Source organism: Anopheles stephensi, chromosome 2 (assembly GCF_013141755.1).
Source record: "Anopheles stephensi strain Indian chromosome 2, UCI_ANSTEP_V1.0, whole genome shotgun sequence".
Classification (NCBI taxonomy): Eukaryota; Metazoa; Arthropoda; class Insecta; order Diptera; family Culicidae; genus Anopheles; species Anopheles stephensi.
The window spans coordinates 93047406-93067301 of NC_050202.1; the positions used below are offsets into that span (position 1 = coordinate 93047406).

At 52.1% G+C, this 19896-nt stretch overlaps 2 protein-coding genes across 2 annotated transcripts; one reads left to right on the forward strand and one right to left on the reverse strand.

Annotated features, from left to right (window-relative positions):
• The first annotated feature begins 237 nt into the window (after nt 1–237).
• On the forward strand, nt 238–18338 carry LOC118517551 (protein purity of essence). The gene is given in 11 exon segments (XM_036063791.1): nt 238–483; nt 633–730; nt 951–1390; nt 1675–4224; nt 4302–4813; nt 4883–8691; nt 8786–10023; nt 10067–13922; nt 13925–16587; nt 16589–17558; nt 17649–18338. Coding segments are annotated over 11 exon segments (16419 nt in total). The 5' UTR covers nt 238–361; the 3' UTR covers nt 17810–18338.
• On the reverse strand, nt 18321–19892 carry LOC118517531. The gene is made up of 3 exons (XM_036063765.1): nt 19334–19892; nt 18992–19259; nt 18321–18907 (listed from the first exon to the last, which is right to left on the reverse strand). The coding sequence occupies exons 1-3, from the start codon at nt 19760–19762 to the stop codon at nt 18411–18413; spliced, it is 1194 nt and encodes a 397-aa protein (XP_035919658.1). The 5' UTR covers nt 19763–19892; the 3' UTR covers nt 18321–18410.
• Between the last annotated feature and the right edge of the window lie 4 nt (nt 19893–19896).

A 19896-nucleotide genomic window follows, 5' to 3' on the forward strand; every position in this document is an offset into this window, starting at 1 on the left:
TTGATGCATTTTTTAAGAGACAAATCCATAAAGTTCATCCTGTTTGGCAACACGGCCATCCAATTTTGACAGCTGCTCGTTGTACGTAGCATATTCAATATTGGCTGCACGTTGTAACTACATTCCTGCTAATACTGCTGCTAATTGTAATATCGAAAGACGATTTTTCACATAACTTTCAACATGAATTCATCAAAGCCACCAGTTCTTGGTCCATAATCAAATATTGAATAGTCACAGTTCCATAGTCACAGTTTACCTACATCTACAGAAGTGCACGTCTAGCCGCGAGCTAATCTATACAGCCTGCTGTCAAATTGGATTTTCAGTCGAAATTTTCACAGCAAGAAAAAGTTGCAAAATGGCTGCTGCTCACTCCGGAGGTGTCGAGTGGGCTGCGATTTTAAAGCCTTTTCTTTCATCATCAAGTGAAAATATCAGCAAAACCGATGTGCTAAACTTGATAAAAACCATCATCCAAAAGTAAGTACAAGTTTTGGTCCCCCGCCGTTCAGTGGAATGGATGCATTTTGCGAATGAAAATGGATGATCACATCCAGTGTCACCTTTTGAAAGTGCCACCTACTACGCCATTATCCGATGGTTTCTTTTATTGTGATTTTCCTTTTCAGTGAAAATGAAATCCTCGAACACGATGCGGCTTACAAGCAGTTTTTCGACAATTTTGTTGTGCTGGCTGCCGAGAACATCTCTAACCAGGTCACTTCATGTACGTATAGAAAGCAACATTCATGCCCTTTGCGGAGCACCCAATGACGGCCATACTGTATCGATTTTTCTTCCAACTGTACGTGGTTGTTGTTTTCTTCGCTGCTACTTTGTTGTTGCTTTCGAGTGCCTGCTCTTCGATGCATTACTGGCACCATTTCTCATTGGTAGAAATATTTTTTCTGATGTGATAAATCCTCCGTTTTATCTATACCCTCCAGTGTCGCAAACACAACTTCAACAGTTTACGGAAGCTGCTTCAATATTGATTCGTTACATAATTCTCCATCTGGATACGACTGCACCATGCAAGCCGAGCATTCTGCTGATGGCCCTAAAGATCCTCTGCGAGGGGAAAAGGTCGAACGAAAACCAGCCCAACACGACTAGTTCCGCCTCGTCGATCATATCCGTGTCTGGGATGAAGTACTTAAAGTATCCAGAGATCCCGGGAAACAAACCAGCATCAGTTGGCGCCGCGAGTGCTAGCAGTGGCGGAAGTGGCTCGACCGCTGGCACGAGTGATAAAGAAAGTCCCAAAACGGAAATGAAGCGTTCCCGATCGGATCTGTCGACGGTTATTTTACAGCAGCTAACGACTCCGCTGTGTAGCTGGGCCGTGACTTTTGCTGCACTCAGTGAAGAGCAAATAGATTGTACAGTAAGTAACAAAGGAATGAATGATCACGTCATAGCAGGCTTTGTAAATGATGCAGTAGTGGAACCGGTCTTTCACACGAAAGGACCGATTTCAAATCCTGTGTATAATCCTAGCCATATGGCACCATGCGATTACTGTTAGCTTTCATTTTACCTGCTTCACATCTTGTATTTATCTCATCCAGCACCATCAAATCAATTAATTTCCTTTATCTTTTCATTGTGTTTTTAGTATTTTGATTCGAGACCCGTATTTCATCTTTTTCAATTAAATTTCGTTTTTAGGATCTGTTCGTGAAGCAAAATCTGCAGTGCATGAACGCTATCAATGCGGGAGATTCGTTACTAAAATGGTGTACGACGGCTTTGGGAACGCTCACTAAATACCGCTTCAAATATGAGGAGTGCACCATGCTTGGTCGTCCCCTGTATCTTCCTGTTACGAACACTGAGGCAAATGCGATAAAAAACATTTTCAATTTAATGGAGTCCGACATAACAAATTTGCAACTGGCGATATCACTCCCTCTGCTGGAACCGTTAACGCCGAAGAAAATCACCCTCCTCTCGCAGTGTGCCATGTCGGCACTGTACTGTTGTGTACTAACATCGACCGCTGTGAGTGTTATCACGATGGCATCTGCTGGATCGCAGAAGACTGCTTCCTCCGGCCAATTGCAACAAGCACAAGTCCAAACTGGAACAACTCAGACGCAAAAGGAAACTGACGAAGAGGAGGATTTCGCACGAACGATTGTGGACAAGGGGTTGGAAATATTTACCAAAATTGGAAATCTGCTCAAAACGTCCACGCGCGCTCACATCTACCAGAACCATATGTGTATGGGCGCTTGGTTATTGATATCCGGAATTCAAGGTACAATGGGTGCGTCCGGAAACACCAGTGGACTGCAGCAAATGGTTCCAATATCGGCGAAAACTTCGGAGGAAAGCTTGAAAGGACGCAGTCCTCTCAAAACGCTTGACGTACCGCAAATGGCATCAGCCCAACCATCACCAGCTCTGCGCGTAAATTTGTTCAAGGTCCAGCAAGGATTTGGCGTGCTGAATGCGGCCATTGCGCGCCACAGCATTACGCTCATGACGGAGCTGATCGATGATCTGAAGATAGACTCGCGAACAGACGAAGAAGAGTACAGCAGCATCGAATCGGCCGGGTTTGACATCCTTGGACAGTACACATCGATTCAGCGCGTGGTGCGTGTGCTTAATAGTGCCACATTGCAACAGTTGCTCACATTCCTCGCCACCGTTTCGTACCGTAAGGCATGCACGCTTCGTCGTATTAACACCAAAAACACAAACGACGGTGAACCGATGAGCTATAGCGATTCGACCACGTATTTTAATGATACGTTCTCCTGTTCGGAGGAAAGCGAACCGGAAGAAGAGGACAGCGATAGCTACCTTGGGCTTTGGTTTAAGGAAACGCTTTCTCCCGACATGAATGAAGAAATGACCGAATCGCAAGAACAGGAAAATAAGGATGATAAAGGTCGCCACGGAACGAATCTGGTGCCAGCGAAAGATGAGCCCCACGAATACCTTAATCTTGCTTCCTTGATATTCAATTTCTTCGATGTTTCGCTCGGAGGTAGTCACATTTACCTGAGCCGTTACGTGAAAACAGGCTTAAGCGAACAGCAGATGGTACTTTTGGCCAACATCCTGCGTGATCTGGACCGCGATTCGGCCCGCGGAGACACGGATATTCCGGGTTGTATGCAGTGGCAAAATGCCATGGTAAAGTTCTCTGGAGCCGTCGGAAGGTACCTACACAATCTGATATCAAACTCGTTGCTGAACGAATCGCTGCAGTCGGCCCTTCTGCTACACCTGGGAGTTTCACCATGGACGCAGGACGCTAACATTTGGCCACTGCAGGTTTATTCGCGAACGCTTGCCGTGCTGGTGCAAATTCTTCTGCTAAAACCATCACAGGAGAAAGAAGCTGCGTGTCTCTCCGTGTGGCATCGACTTGTGAACACGATTGTGGAAGGCATTTGTTCCACTCAAACCGTCCCCAACGAATCGGAGATAGAGGATCTAAACGTGGAACATGCGCAACTGCTGCTATTTCTGTTCCACTCTCTCAATCTGATGCAAAAGAAATCGATCCTTCTGCTTACGGCAGGCGGTGTCATTCGATGCTCGGAAGTGTGTCGCAGTGTAACGCCGGACAAGCCGCTGAGAGACCATCAGATCATGCTTCTGTCCCGGCTGCTCTTGTTCTTGGAGTATCTGATGAAACACTTGTACAATCCACCGAATGTTTTGCTGGAACAAGTGCGCTGGAACCTGTTTAGCGTTTTCACGCTCGATAGCGAACAAAAGTTGGCCGATTTGGTGAACTATAAGACGAAGATGATGTCATTCTGCCGCAAGGACATCGAAGACAAGCATCGCAAGCTAGCGAACGAGTTTAGTGTAGGCGGTGTAAAACCCAAATTCTACTCGCTGACTACCGTCGAGTCGAAGGTGCAGCAAGAATTCAAGCTCGACGGACTGGCTTGGAACTTTATTCTTTGCACTCCGGACAAACTGAAGTATCCGTGGCTAATCGATGCGCTGATTGACATCCTGGGCATTACTGACATGTGCCTTGCACGTATCCCCTTTCAAACACTGTGCGCTGTGCATTATTGCTTCAGTCTCAGCTGGAAGTTGCTGCTCGGTTTGCCACCCTCCACGCAGCACGTGGAAGCACTGATGCAGGAGAAGAGTCCAAATTTGCACTCACTGCTGTGGTCCATCCGTTGCCTGCATCCGATAACCCATTCGCATTATCTGATTGTGAATAGTCTTGTCAAACAGGTAAGTGCCCTTGTGATCATTACTCTTTGTACCAGATCACCTTCATATTTGTTTGCTTTTTCTTTGGTCTTCTTCAGGGTATGTATACGCAGTCGGCGGAAGCTATGTGGGTACGGCTTACAGAGCACGTGTCGGATGTGAAGTACAGCTTAAAAATGACGCTGCTTGGACTGGAATCGTTTGCGAAGAGCTTTTCGCCGGAACAGCCAAGACTGTCCAAAATCATTCTACTGGACAGTGTAATGTCTCACCTGTTTGCCGTCTGTTGGGCGGAAAAGGAGGGCTTGAATGTGAAAGCCGCGAAAGCCGGTAGTAATACGGCATCCGCCGCATCATCTGCAACAAGTGCCGCTACAACAACCGCTGGATCAACGACTGTGACCACCTGTGACAGTAATAATGGCGGAGCAAGTGCTACGATCGTTCCGGGAGGAGCCGGAGGAATTGGTGTTTCAGGCGCCTCAACCAGCGCATCCTTGTCCGATGGCTCGCCGTGCAATGTTTCGGTGGAGGTCTCTCGTGCAGATTTGACCAAGAACATAATGCATGCTTTACTGGACGTATTGGAAATAGTTCGTGAATCAACCTAGTAAGAATCGATAGCACCCCACCACTACGATGCATAAAAGCGTTACAAAATGTTATTTCCTCGTTTCAGCAAAACTATGTTCCAGAATTTGAGCGGCCAGATACCGTTCTGCTTAATTGAGCCGTTGATCGCTATTGCGGGCACAAAAAATTCATTTTGCTCGGATCTTGCACAGCAGCTTGTCGGTTGCATTACCGGTCACGATAAGGATGTGATTGCAGTCGAGTGGCGCAAGAGTTTGAGCACCCTGACCGAAGAAAACTTCATCAGTGGATCATTCCCGGTGGAGTTGCACACCCTGACGGTGGTCGAAGCACATCTAACGGAGATATCTAAACATCTGTCGTACTCCATACTGCTATCCCTAAAGAACGCTCTCAAATCGGCAGTCAATCTGATTTACTACATGCTCCCGAACTACGACGACATCAAGCTAGACGAGCGTCTGAAGGAAATACTGATCCCGATGGTGTTTGATTTGCGCGCCGAATATTTGCACGGACCGATCAACAAATGCCTGGAGTCGCTCCTGGGAGGAGACAGCAACTGCGAAGCCTATCAGCTAGCGGCGTTCTCGAACATCATCAAGCACAGCTACCAGTTTCTCATTGAGTATACCGACCTCTGCGCTACAGGCTGTGCCACGAATATCGACGAATCGGTCCTCTGCAGTATTCTCAAGTACTGGGAGTCAATGTTGGAAAAATCGAACGGGCTGCGCGCGATGCGTCACTTTTTCTACGAGTCCAAAACGGGCAATCTGGTGCAAATATTGCTTTCATTCACGGGCACCAACATTTCCCAGGCATACTCCCGACGCGTGCTCCAGTTCTTCGAGAAACTGTTTCAAGCGGCCGAAAAACTCGACGCGCCTTTCGACGAGGAAGAACTGTGTGCTTGCATTGCAGAGCTAGCCGTCACGGACAGTACGCGTTTGAAGAGCTGGTTAAGCCACATTTTGCTTGGACCGGGGGGAATCAGCCTAACGCCAAACGCGTCCAACAACTCGAGCAACGTACCGACTCCCACGAATATGGCAACAGTATCGGCAATCCCCAGCATCACTGACCAGCTGATCGGGTCGGCAACCGCAGCGGGCGGAGTGGATGGAGCCGGGATGTCGGAAAACAATACAACAGCTGCAAATGCGCCTACCACGACCGAGGGTGATCAGCAGGAAGTCGTGGACCTTGAATGCATAACGAATGCAATGCACAACGGCAAGCTACTCCAGTCGCTCGTTAAATACATCGTTGCTGAGAATCGCATTTCTTCATCTGTATCCGAGGCCCTATTCCAGGCTTTAATACAGATTGGCCACAACCTTCTGTCGCCGACTCAGGAAGCGATTGAATTTTCCGACCTACTTCAGGTGATGATAACGCTTGCCGATGCTGGAAAAGGTCGTGGTCATGCGTTACTCTTTGCTGCTGCCATCGATTGGCTGGATGTTTGTCGGGCGCAGGTGCTTGACGCCGGAAAGGGTGGTTCCAGCGGATGGAGGGAAGCCGTCCAGCTCGACAATGTGACCGCCATTCTCATGTACATGAACGATCTGCTGATCGGGCTTGGCGCCAAAGGCAGCAGAGCGCTGAATCCACCTTGGGACGAAGAATCGTTGCTGGATGCGGACGACATTTTGGAGGAGCTTGGCGGTGAAGAGGATGACAGCACGATCGAGGACTCGGATGAAGATAGTCTCGGCAACAAGCTGTGCACCTTCTCTATTACCCAAAAGGACTTCATGAACCAGCACTGGTACTATTGCCACACGTGTAAAATGGTGGATGGCGTTGGCGTATGCTCCGTCTGTGCGAGAGTTTGCCACAAAAACCACGACATCAGCTATGCAAAGTATGGCAACTTCTTTTGCGATTGTGGCGCCAAAGAGGATGGTTCGTGCCAGGCACTGAGTCGTCGCAGCAATTCCGGGCATGCGGAGGATTCAATCCTGGGTTCGTCATCCGCTTCAATTTTGCCGCGTTCCAACGATGCGGACAGTGTCTTGCTCGCTAGTAGCTTAATGCGACGACGACACCCAGCCAGTCCGTCACACGAAGCTGCCAGTGCGAGCCGTCCAGCGCAGGGACAAGCATCCGAGAAGGAGCAACGGTTGGCCAAAATAATAGAAACATCGCGCGAAGCATTGAACAACCCCAGCCAGTGGAAAACGGTGATTCGTTGCATTCTCGTGTTCTTCAACTCGTTGATGCCTGCAGTGAAAGACCATTGTGCAAGATACTCTCCCGTGGGATGTTATTGGCGCGCCAAAAATGCCCTGGAGCGTCTGCATCGTCGCGAGAAATCGTATGTCTTGAGTGACGACATCATGATCGCTACGCTTGGGTCTCAGGAGGGCGCGTTCGAGAATGTGCGTATGAACTATTCTGGAGAACAGGGTCAAACGATCAAGCAGCTGCTCTCGACGTATCTCGTCCGTCGTGTGGCGCTGTGCTGTCTTGCGTCTCCCCATGGCAAGCGGCAGCAGTTGGCCATCGCGCATGAGAAAGGCAAGGTTACGATCTTGCAGCTATCGGCTCTGCTGAAGCAAGCAGATGCGGCCAAACGCAAGCTGACGCTGACCAAACTCGCTTCGGCTCCTGTCCCATGCACGGTGCTGTCGCTCGCATCCAATCCGGCAAACGAAGATTATCTAGCGGTGTGTGGTCTCAAGGAGTGTCATATCCTTACATTCAATAGCACGGGCACAGCGAACGAACACATTGTGCTGACGCCGCAGCTGGACACGGGCAACTTCATTAAGCGAGCAATCTGGCTGCCTTCTTCCCAGACCAAGCTGGCGCTGGTGACGGCCGATTTTGTGAAAATCTACGATCTGGCAGAGGATAGCTCTAGTCCGCAGTACTATTTCCTGGTGCCAAGCGGCAAGATACGCGACTGCACATTTGTCTACGAGCAAGGGGGCACGTACTACATGCTGATCATGTCCTCGTTAGGATACATCTACACGCAACCACTGAGCGACGAAAGTCTGGCAAAGCATGGTCCTTTCTACGTGACAAGCACGCTCGAGTTTGCTCACCCACTGATAACAGGCATCAACGGACAGATACTGGCAGGAGGCGTCTCGATCTACTACTCGCACGTCCTGCAGCTGTTATTCTTCAGTTATGCGGCCGGGCTTAACTTTATGGCGCCACTAACCAACGTCAATGATGGTGTGAAGTGCATCATCAACCTGGTTTGCAACCCCAGCTCCAAGCTATTGTCGAAGTCGACAGCGCAACCGCTCTGCCAATGGACCGAAATTCCCGGTCACCCGGGTTTGGTGTGCGCAATGATGCAGAGCCTCAACAATCCTGTCATCTTCATGATCAAGCCGGACGGATACATGGCACAGGAAATTAAGGCCCAGAATGCAAAGGCGAAAATAATGGACATGGTAGCCATCCGACACAGCGTCTCGGGCGTGGAAAAAACAACCCTTATTCTGCTGTGCGAAGACGGCAGTTTGAGAATTTATGCTGCTAACCCGTCTAAAACGGATTACTGGCTATCCCCAGAGGTGCAACCTATTGGCCATCAGCAAACATTCGGTTGGTACGGAACGGGCGGAAGCATGTACGGCAAATCAGCACGCAAGTCGAAAAAGCTGGGCAAGCAATCAGCGCAGTCTGCCGCTTCGGCGAACACCGGCAAAGGGGGCACCGGACCTAGTCCAACTTTTCCGATTGATTTCTTCGAGCACTGCACGCTGATGAACGAAGTGGAATATGGCGGAAACGATCTGCTGCAAATCTACAATACGCAACATTTGAAGCATCGCCTAAACTCTACCGGGCTGTACGTGACATCGACGAAAGCCAACGGATTCACGCTCGAAGTGTCCAATAATGATCCGAATATGGTCATTACAGGTAAGCAAAGGAAAAATCAGATGAAATTTCCAAACCTTGCCGTTTTAACACGATTTGTGTGTGTGTGTGTGTTTCTGCTTTTCATTTGACACAGGCGTTCGTATACAAATAGGGTCACAGGACGTCACTAAAGCACCTCAACGTGTGACTATTCTCGGGCGCTCTGTAACCACGGTTGCTACGAGAGCTCGTTGGTTTGATATTCCGCTAACCAAGGAGGAAAGCCTACAAAGTGACAAGAAACTGAGCATCCACTTTGGGCCGTCGGTAGATGCCGAGCAAATAACGATACTGGACAGCATCAAGATATACGGAAAAACTAAAGATGTATTCGGTTGGCCGGAAGAAACAGAGGATGCAGCTGGAGGGCCACTGTCGAATGGTGGTGCTCCCGGCAGCAATGGGCAGACGACGATAGCAAACGGAAATGGTGCCAGTGACGGAACTTCCAATGACGAAAACGATGCAGGAGCCATGTACATGACCTCGTTGGATCACATGCTTTCGAGCATGCTGCACGTGCTGGACAGCGGCATAGCGCTGCTCGGTGGTCCAAATAGTGATGATAACTATCGTCAAACAGCTGTCGATGTAGCCACCAATTTGATCCTTCTGCCCACTGTCAATGTAGTGCAGCAGGACGCACGCAACGTGCTAATGACGTGTCACGCCAGCAAAGTTGCTTACCATTCGTACAAGGATAAGGAAATACTGAACGACATTCATCGCCAGTTGAAGAAAATGTATGAATCCACCGAAAGCGGCGACATCGATCCGGAAGCCTTTTATCGCGCTGTGTTGATGATGCGCAGCATCGCTATTCAACGGCCACAAGCCATGGCAAAGATTTGTGCCGAGCAGCAGATGGACATTCTGGCGCTGATGATGACTGTCATGAAGGAGCTGTACCGCATAACGCCAGCCTATGAGGAACCGATTGCTATCGTTAAGCGGGGCCTTTGCCATGTGGAAGCGGTGATTTACTCTCTGGTGGAAATTATTTACGCATTTGCTTTGGCCGACAACGAACAGGTGGAGCGGATGGCAAAACTCTTCGTCCGTTTGCTGCTCGATCCGGCTCCAATCATTAGCCACAGCGCGAAGCTAGCGATGATTCGTCTGTTGCGACCGAAGGTTAAGCGTCGTAAGGTGGTGCTGATCGAAAGTCCTCCCGTGTGTTCGACGCCTACACCCTCCACATCGGGCATTGCAGCTTCTACCGGGGCGGTGCCGTCAACTTCATCGGCTTTATCGATGGGATCGACATCGTCAGGTGCTGCCGGTCCTTCCGTTTCCTCCGGAAGTGTAGCGGCAGGCAATGAGGATTTCGTTGCAGCAGCTGCAGCTGCGGTCGCCGTCGCTGGAATGCAGGAAGGTGGACGCAATAGAATCACTCGGCCTGGAACCGGGCGCTGGAAATCAGGCGCTTGCATCACTGGAGGCACTGTTGGGCGTTGGTTTTCCGCACTTGCTAGAGACACCGGATGCGGATGATGATACCATAATGGAGATAGCGATCGCACTCAGTCTCCAGGACAACGAAGCCGATCTACAGCTTTTACAGCAGAGCATCGCTAACTACCAAGGGCGAAATAGAGGTGCAGCCGCCCAAGGCCTGGCGGCAGCCATTGCTGGCGGATCTTCGTTTAACGTCGAATCAAACGCTTCGGGCGGTGGCTCAGACGATGACGAAATTTCCAACGTTGCCACCGAAGGCTCGACGCTGAGGACGTCGCCGGCCGGTGAACATGCTGGCAGTGGAAGCGGAGGATCCGAGAGTGGGTGCAGCGGTGTGGAAAGCATCGGTGGAACTTCTGGCCGTAGTTCAACGTACGAAGAGCAGCCCAATCCTTCGCCACCGCGCACGTCTGTAGTCGATCAAATGGCATCACAGTCCTCCGCAACCACTGCAGCAGCATCGCTCTCCACTGCCGTGGAAGCCGAAGCATCGGACGCAAATGGGGAGAGTGCCAACAAACTGCACGTGTTGCGCTATTCGATACTGAACCATCTGGTGGATAATTTTTCTGCCCTGGACTCAGTGAACGGTGCCGAGTGCATACCATTCATGCAAGTGATCCTCATGCTTACCTCTGACCTCGATGGTACACAGGAGCCAGATCAGCAGGTTTTGACGCGATTGCTGCAAGCATTGATCGATCGGCTGGAAATTTCCTCCACCAAGATTTACCAGATGGCCAACAGAACAGCGAAAACGGAAGTACAGCTTGTCATTCTGCGTCTGATTGGTGTCTTGATGGGCAAAGTGAAATCCAAATCATCGTCATCCTCTTCAGCCAACGCAGCTTCGAGCAGCGGCGATAGATCGGGTGCCAACCAAGCCGCAATAGACAATGCAACATTTTTGGCTCAAAACACCGCCAATGCGCTGATGAAAAACAACGCTATTCCCTACTGTCTCATGATAATGGAATCGTTTTTGCCCCATTGGAAAAACTCCAGTGCATCGTCAATCGACGAGCTAGCTTCACCGGCAGCGGGTGCCATCACCTCCGCCAATGGCAATGCTTCGATGAATGTTCCCACGTCCAGTGCTGCAGCGTCGAATGCTACGTCAAACAACTCGGGCCCGACCGTAACACCACCGGGCGGCGCTGCATCGAACGTGCTGCTGAAACCGACACAGTACGGAGTAATACCTGATATGCAACCGTTCTTCGCCCGTCCTTTCCCGAAAGGGTCGAGCGATGTGTTTGAGATGTACTCGCAGGTGCTCACCGAGATGGCGGTTCGATTGCCGTATCAAATACTGAAGCTCTCCTCCGGGCATCCATCCTCGCAGGAATGGAATCACTCGCTGTGCGAGTACATGACCACTACACTCTGTGAGTACATGATGTACATGCAGTCGCCCGTTTTGCGTCGGCAGGTGCGCAAACTGTTGCTCTATATATGTGGCAGCAAGGAGAAGTATCGCCAGCTGCGCGATCTGCACTCGCTCGATACCCACATGAAGGCGGTAAAGAAATGCTGCGAGGCCAGCTGTTCTCCGGCCACGTCCGCTCCGTCGATGGCGAACGGTACCCACTCGACGATTCTCAGTTACGACGCGTTAGTCGAGCTGACGGAGCATTTCCGTGCATGTCAAGAGATTGCGTCGATCCGTACCGGAAACTGGCAAAAGTTTTGCGTTCGTAATGCAGACATACTGTCTTCACTGCTGAACATTAGCACCTACCAGCTGGAGGAGGGTGTTTCGACGATCATATTGCAACTGCTGCAATCGGCTATATGCAACACTGCACCACAAGGACAACAGGCCAAACCGTCGTCCGGTGTGACGGTGGATCCACAACTGAAAGTGTCGGTCGTCGTGAAGGATCGAAAGGATCGCGACAAGTCGGAGGAATCGGACACGATGGCAGCGCCGTCCGAATCGAAATTTGATGCCGCCCAGTGTGTGGCGCTCGTGGCTCAAATCTTCAATCAGGTCAGTGCAGCGTGCATGAGCAAGTTTATACGCAGCTTCCTGCTCGAAACGAACTCGACATCGATTCGTTGGCAAGCTCACAGCCTGGTGTACGCGTTCTACGAAAATAGTAGCGATGCGCACAAGGAAACGCTGCTCCAGTGTCTGTGGGGCTTGTGGCCACTATTGCCCGCGTACGGCAAGCGCACCGCGCAGTTTGTGGATTTGCTCGGCTTCCTGACGCTCAATACGCGCTCGCTGATAGACAAGTTGCCGGACTACACGGCGCAGGCCGTGTCAGTGCTGAGACAGCAGAACGAGCTACTTTCGAAGCACCCGAACGCCCCAATCTACACGGCGCTGGGCCAGGTGCTGGAACTCGAAGGGTTCTATCTGGAGTCGGAACCATGTCTCGTTTGCAACAATCCGGAACTTCCGTTTTCCAACATCAAGCTGTCGACCATCAAGGTCGATTCGAAGTTCACCACCACCACTACGATCGTGAAGCTCGTGCAAAGTCATACGATCTCGAAAATAGTGCTACGCATCGCGGACCTGAAACGCGCCAAGATGGTGCGAACCATCAACATCTACTACAACAATCGCACGGTGCAGGCGGTGGTGGAGCTTAAGAATCGGCCGCTGATGTGGCACAAGGCTCGCAAGGTGACGCTGCAGTCCGGCCAGACGGATGTGAAGATCGACTTCTCGCTCCCGATAACGGCGTGCAATTTGATGATCGAGTACGCGGACTTTTACGAAACCGTGAGCGGATCGAGCGAGAGTCTGCAGTGTCCACGGTGCAGCGCGGTGGTCCCTGCGAATCCGGGCGTGTGCGGTAACTGCGGCGAGAACGTGTTTCAGTGCCACAAGTGCCGCGCCATCAACTACGACGAGAAGGATCCGTTCTTGTGCCACTCGTGCGGTTTCTGCAAGTATGCCAAGTTCGATTACAGCATCTACGGTCGGGCGTGCTGTGCGGTAGATCCAATCGAATCGGCCGAGGACCGTACAAAAACCGTGCAAACGATTCACACTTCGCTGGAAAAGGCGGACCGCTCGTACAAGTCGCTGCAGAACAATAAGCAGATTCTGGAGCTGCTGGTGCAAAAGGTGTCTGAGCATAAGCTCGATCGCACGCTGGACGAGACGATCGTCGGGGCTTCGGTCATTGGGGGAGCTGGTGGAGCGTCCCAGGTCAACAAGGTCATACAGCTGCTGGCCCAGAAGTACTGCGTGGAGTCAAAGACTACGTTTGAAGATCTGAGCAAAATCATTCAAAAAGTGCAGGCATGCCGGAAGGAGCTGGTAGCATATGACCGAAGTCAAATGGATGGCCCCCCACCGTCGGCAGGCTCGATGTCGGCAAGTTTCGCCTCCGGCACCGGAGCATCGTCGCGGGTAGGCGCGGTTGCGCTGAACAAGTGTTACGGTTGCGCCCTTGCCTCCACCGAGCAGTGTCTGACGTTGTTGCGCGCTATGGCGTCCAACATGGCGTGCAGGGTTGGGTTGTGTAGCCAAGGGTTGGTGCAGGAGCTGGCAGTGAACAATCTGCGTCGTGGCACTCACCAGCTGCAGGACGAAGTGCGCCATTTGCTGTGTCTGTTGACCCGTGATCTCCCCGATGCTACCAGCGCGCTCTGTCAACTGTTGCAAGACCGCGTCAAGATGGCACTGTCCGGCACGGTCCCGCTCGCCACGTTAGACTCGGCCGTTCGGCACGAAATGGCTTTACTGGAAGCGATGACCAGCCAGGACGATAGCTGCTGGGAAACGAAGCTCCGTACTGTAATCGAGCTGTTCTGCAGGCATCGCGCGACGCGCGCGGTCCGGCCACCGCCGTCATACATCCTTGCTTGCGCATTGTGCAATCGCTCATGTGTCCTCCGCCGATACTTGCAACGACCATCGCCACCGGAGGCACCAAGCACATTAAGGAGCAGGCAGCAAGTACTCTGCGAGATTTGTGCACAATTCAGCCCATCGAAGGGATTACCGTCAGCTATGAGAAGTGGATCGCAGGCGACGCAAACCATTCGTTCGCGGCTTGGAAAGCCCGTATGCCGCCTGCCGCTGTGCACGTGAGCGGAGGAGCGGGAAGTCGCGCAGCGGACGAAGCTGCGTCGCTTTCTATGCCCACGGCTGTATCGTCATCCCCGCCGCCAATCGGGACCGGTTTCCGCACAGCGCTCGAGCACAGACGAGCTACAGTACGCAATGCATATCTCGCAGAAAAGTACGCCAAACGCTGGCGGCAACGGGCGCTGGCCAAGGGTGTCACACCGATTCCCGTGGAGCTGCAGGCTGCTTGGCTACAACCTATTCTCTTCAATACCAACTCCAGGCTCGGCCGGCAGCTGGCCTGTGCCCTGATAACGTCGCTTAGCCGCACCAACGAGCGCAAACGGGAGCTGCTCGATCTGCTGACCAGCTTCCTGCGCTACGTCGGGGAGAGTGGCGAAGCGAGCGCGGAATTTTTGGCGCTGTACCGTATGCTCGCGGACGAAACGCCGTGGCGGCAGTATCTTGCGCTGAAGGGCGTTCTAACGCTGCTGGTGCAACTGGTGACGGTGGAGATTGAGAAAATCCACTGCCTGGAAGAAACGACCCTGTCAACGGACCTGGCCCAGGGCTATGCATTGCGGCAGCTGGTAGAGCTGATGGCACTGTTCCTGGAAAATCCACAAATCCGGAAGGCGTACAAGGGCAAACTGCTGGGGCCCGTTCTGCAGGGCTACCTGGATCTGCGCAAGCTGATTGTGCAACGCACGCGTCTGATAGACGATGCGCAGGAGAAGCTTCTGGAAATGCTGGAAGAAATGACAACTGGCACGGAAGAAGAAACGGCTGCATTTATGGCCGTGTGCATCGACACGGTGCGCCGCACGCCGACCACGGACGTGAAAACGCCCGTCTTCATGTTCGAGCGGCTATGCTCCATCATACATCCGGAGGAGAACGACGTGGGTGAGTTTTTCCTTACGCTGGAGAAAGACCCCCAGCAGGAAGACTACTTGCAAGGGCGCATGTTGGGCAATCCGTACCCTTCGCACGAGGCTGGGCTCGGTCCGCTGATGCGCGATGTTAAAAATAAAATCTGCATCGACTGCGAGCTAGTGGCGCTGCTGGACGACGACAATGGCATGGAGCTGCTGGTTCACAACAAAATCATAAGCCTCGATCTGCCGGTCAAGGAGGTGTACAAGAAGATATGGCTGCAGGAGGGCGGAGAACGGGACAGCATGAGGATCGTGTATCGCATGCGAGGTCTGCTGGGCGATGCGACCGAGGAGTTTATCGAGACGCTGAATGCGAAGAGCCAGGAGGAGGTGGACAACGAGCAGCTGTACCGGATGGCGAACGTGTTGGCCGACTGTGGTGGGCTGAAGGTGATGCTGGAGCGCATCGGCAGCTTGCAGAACGTTTCCAAATCGCGCACCCTGCTGCAGGTGCTGCTGAAGCTGTTCCTGCTGAGCGTGAAGGTTTCGCGCTGCCAGGAGGTGCTGTGTCAACCGGAGCTGGGCGCGATCAACACGCTGCTGCGAGTGTTGCAGCTGTGCCTGCAGAGCAGCGAGAGCGACACGCAGCAGTCCGCCGTGACGGAGCAGCTGCTGGAGATTATGGAAACGATTCTGTCCAAAGCGGCTTCCGACACGCTGGACACCTTTTTGCAATTTTCCCTCACGTTCGGAGGACCGGAGTACGTGCAGGCGCTGCTTTCGTGTACCAACTGCTCCAACGTTAGGTGCAATCCCTCCGTGCTACGCCATCTGATCCGCGTGCTGGCGGCGCTGGTGTACGGAAACGACATCAAAATGGCGCTGCTCTGTGAACACTTCCGTTCCGTGCTCGACTTCGATCGGTTCGATGCTGAACGGAGCGCAGAGGAGGAGTTCAAAATGGAGCTGTTCTGCGTGCTCACCACCGGCATCGAGCACAATTCCATAGGCGGAACGCTCAAGGACTACATCATGAGTTTGGAAATCGTGGAGAAAGCGCTCAGCTACATTAAAGCGCATGCCCCGTGCGTGAAACCGACGCTGCTTCGCACGGACTCGGACGAGCTGAAGGAGTTCATATCCCGTGCTTCGCTCAAGTACATCCTGCGCTTCCTTACCGGACTGGCGACCAAGCACGAAGCAACGCAACTGGCAGTCGCCCAGGACATCATACCGATCATCCATCGGCTGGAGCAGGTATCGAGCGACGAGCATGTGGGCTCGCTTGCCGAAAACCTCCTGGAAGCACTGTGCACCGAACCAGCCACGGCCAAGCGTGTGCAGGAGGTGCGCGATTTCACGCGCGCGGAAAAGAAACGGCTGGCGATGGCCACGCGCGAAAAGCAGCTGGATGCGCTCGGCATGCGCACCAACGAAAAGGGCCAGGTGACGGCGAAAGGATCCATCCTGTCGCAGATCGAGAAGCTGCGCGAAGAGACCGGTCTGGCGTGCTTCATCTGCCGCGAAGGGATACGCCTGTCAGCCGAACAAGGTGCTCGGCATCTACACCTTCACCAAGCGGGCCAACGTGGAGGAGTTCGAAATGAAGCAGAAGAAAACGATCGGCTACACGACGGTGACGCATTTCAACGTGGTGCACGTCGACTGTCACATGAACGCGATCCGACTGGCCCGATCGCGTGACGAATGGGAGAGCGCTTCGCTGCAGAATGCAAACACACGCTGCAACGGGCTGCTGCCGCTGTGGGGCCCCGATGTCAGCGAATCTTCCTTCTCGTCGTCGATGGCCCGCCACAATAACTACATGCAAGAATGCACCCAGCGGTGTGAAATCACTTTCGCCAGCTCGATGCACGACCTCAAGCTGCTGCTGTGGCGCTTTGCGCAGGAGAAAAGCTTCCACGAGGACGCTGGAGGCGGCGGTCCCCAGTCGAACATGCACCTGGTGGCGTACTTGCTGTTCTACGGGCTGTACACGCTGCTCTCGTCCCGCTCGTACTCGCGCGAAGAGATGATACTCAGTGGCTTTATTGCCCACAAAGCCTCGGAACGCTGGCTGGAGTGCGCGTACGAAGCGGAAGGCCCACTGTATCTGCTCGCCATGTCATTGGCACTGCACACGCCCGAGCTGTGGTCACGCCACAAGCTGGTGCATCTGCAGCGGCTGATTGCGATAGCCCAGGCGCGCCACGTTAGCCCGAACTCGGTCTGCAAGTTCTTGGCTCCGGTCGATAAGCATCCCAAGGATTACTCCATCTACAAGCCCTACCTGATGTTCTGGGGGCTGATAGATTTAATCTATCGCAACTTTTTCCGCACCGTTAGCACGCCGAAAGACGAGGACTGGCCGATCTCGCTGTTCAACTACATCCGCCGAAACGACGAGTCACTGCTCAAGACAGCCGACTCCACGTTGCAGACGTTCTCTGAAGAATATTTGCCCTGCGCTTCGTTTGGGGAATTTTGCGATGTGGCAGGTAAGAGCTTGGTAGGCAGTGTTTCATTCATAGCTAGCTGTAACAAATGAGCCATTTGCTAATCTGTACCCCGATCACCCGTTCTGCTAGGACTGCTTGGAGACATCGACAATCCGGATGGTTGGATGGAAGAGCTGCTGCAAGCGCTGCCTGCACCGGGCGGATCATCTGCAACGGGTGCGAGCGCTGGTCCAAGCGGTGGCACAGGTTCTGGAGAGGCTGCCGGAGCTGGCAGCAGCATCGCGGATTAAGAGCGGCACAGCTTAGCGCGATGCTGTGCGAACTCTGTATCGCCGTTACGCACTTCTGCTTTCTTTGTGCTATCCGAGTCTGTGAACGATGGACCGGATGGCTACATATTTATCTTAAAAATTCATACATTGCTAATCCTTATCAAAGCTAGGAATTATTTTGTCATTCAATGGTGTTTACTGAAATAAACGTATCAATATAGTTGCAATCAAACGATGCCGAATGATGAGGTGGTGGTGTAGAGAAACCAGGGCGATGAAGCTGATCCTCGTTACGTGGTATGCAATTCACAACACCTCCTTTTTGGCACGTAGCTCGTTAAACATGTAACTGGAGACACAATTTACATTGCACACGGATTTTAAAGGCCTTTTTGCACCTTGCCCTTATCCACGAGAATGGCCTCATTGCACATGTATGTTGATCCAAGCTCATTCTTCGCCGCTCTACCCTTTCGATGTACCCAACACGTTGACCAATGTAGTAAAACCAATAAATTTGGGGCACGTATTGTCTGTTGGTCGAATATGTATTCTCTATAAAACGAGTATGAAAAGCTAAATAAAAGCTATATTAAAGAGCAAGCAACATAATTATCAACTACTGGCCCTGCTCGCGACCACTGCGCACGGAATGCTTCTTCAGCAGCAAGTTTGTCTTATGCCGGTATACGCTTGCCATCAATTTCGATGGCTTTCTGTCGACAGCTTCGTTGCTCTGCTCCGGCGAGAGATTATCCATCGAAACAGTCGTCCGTCCATTTTCATCTGTTTGCTGTGCGACATCCGCAAGATACTTTTGCAGAATAAACTCTGATGCGGGAACAGCAGCATCCATTGCTTGCGCTTCATGCTTTTGACCTCTAACGTTCGCTTTTTGTTGTTCCAGTATGGCAACGCGTGCTTCCTTCGTTTGCCTCAACCACTCGTGTACCTTCAGTGTCACCTTAGTGTCCGCCTCCGTGTCGGAATCTACGAGGCTCGTCGGTTGGTAACTCTGCTGGACAGAGTGCGATACGTAATTGTTCACGAAGTGATTGTCGAGTCCTTCATTGTTGAGATATCGTTTGCTGTTCAATGCTGGTAATTTCTCAATTTCTGCAACGAAAAAACCCCGAAACCAGATCGATTAATATCGCTTGCGTCCCAGCTATTGAAAGGCTTGACAAATCCGAAGCGTACCTCGAAAGAACTTGGCGCCCTGTGCTACTATCATCTGGTTCGGGCAGCCTGCACCAAGCTGTTCGGCCACGTTGTGTGTAACGTTGGTTTGTGTGGTAATGTACAGCTCGCCAAAGTTAATAGCTTCACCATGGATTACTTGCGTCGTTTTCGACACAAACGAAATGCTAGCTGCATGCTCAAGCATCAGTTCTAATATACCCACTATTCCCGGGCACCACTTGGTGCTGAGCTCTGTGATTTGCTCATTTTCTACATAGTCGTATCGCTGCAAAGAAGAAAGCAAAACGACTATAGAATAATTGTCCGTATGTGGCGTTTTTCACACCACGCGCTACCTACTGTATCGCCCGGCAGAATGTTTATGATGGCACCTCGTTTCGCGTGCGCCGACTCATCCACGAAGGGTTTCGGCAGAGGCCGTATGTACTTGTGGCCCGACTTAATCGGAAAACCCTCATCGATGGCCCACAGATAGTACCATACGATTTGGTTCAGGTCGACCGCGACTTCCTCCACCTCGCAGCGTATCCATCGCTCTAGCTGATTGCTGCGCATCGCTACCAGATCGCCCGGTTTTGGCAACTTCCACATTTGCGGATTCCGAGCGCTGTCATACAGCATTCCGTACTCGGTTTCGCAAAACTCGTTCAAGATGGCAGCAAACTTGGCTTGCTCGTGTTCCTGCATGTACGCAGTTTCCGGCTTGTAGTAGAAGCAGTGCGGATTGATGTAATGAGTTATGTGTATCGGATTATCGAGTTGCGCCATTGCTTCGTAGTTGCGAAATGGTGTCCCGAACAGTAGAAATCTCGCGATCGTGCCACGCTCCACGGTGCGCGATCCGGTGTACGATGAATGCTTGCCCAGCGCCTTTGTGTATGTTCTCCCCGAAACTGTCAGAC

Excerpts from the sequence above, each read along its gene's own strand:
- LOC118517531 (XM_036063765.1), bottom strand. The coding sequence starts at position 19,762 with ATGGCGCAACTCGATAATCCGATACACATAACTCATTACATCAATCCG. Across the intron at positions 19,260-19,333 it reads ACATTCTGCCGGGCGATACA|CGATACGACTATGTAGAAAA; the intron begins GTAGGTAGCGCG and ends TCTTCTTTGCAG. Across the intron at positions 18,908-18,991 it reads GGGCGCCAAGTTCTTTCGAG|AAATTGAGAAATTACCAGCA; the intron begins GTACGCTTCGGA and ends TTTTCGTTGCAG.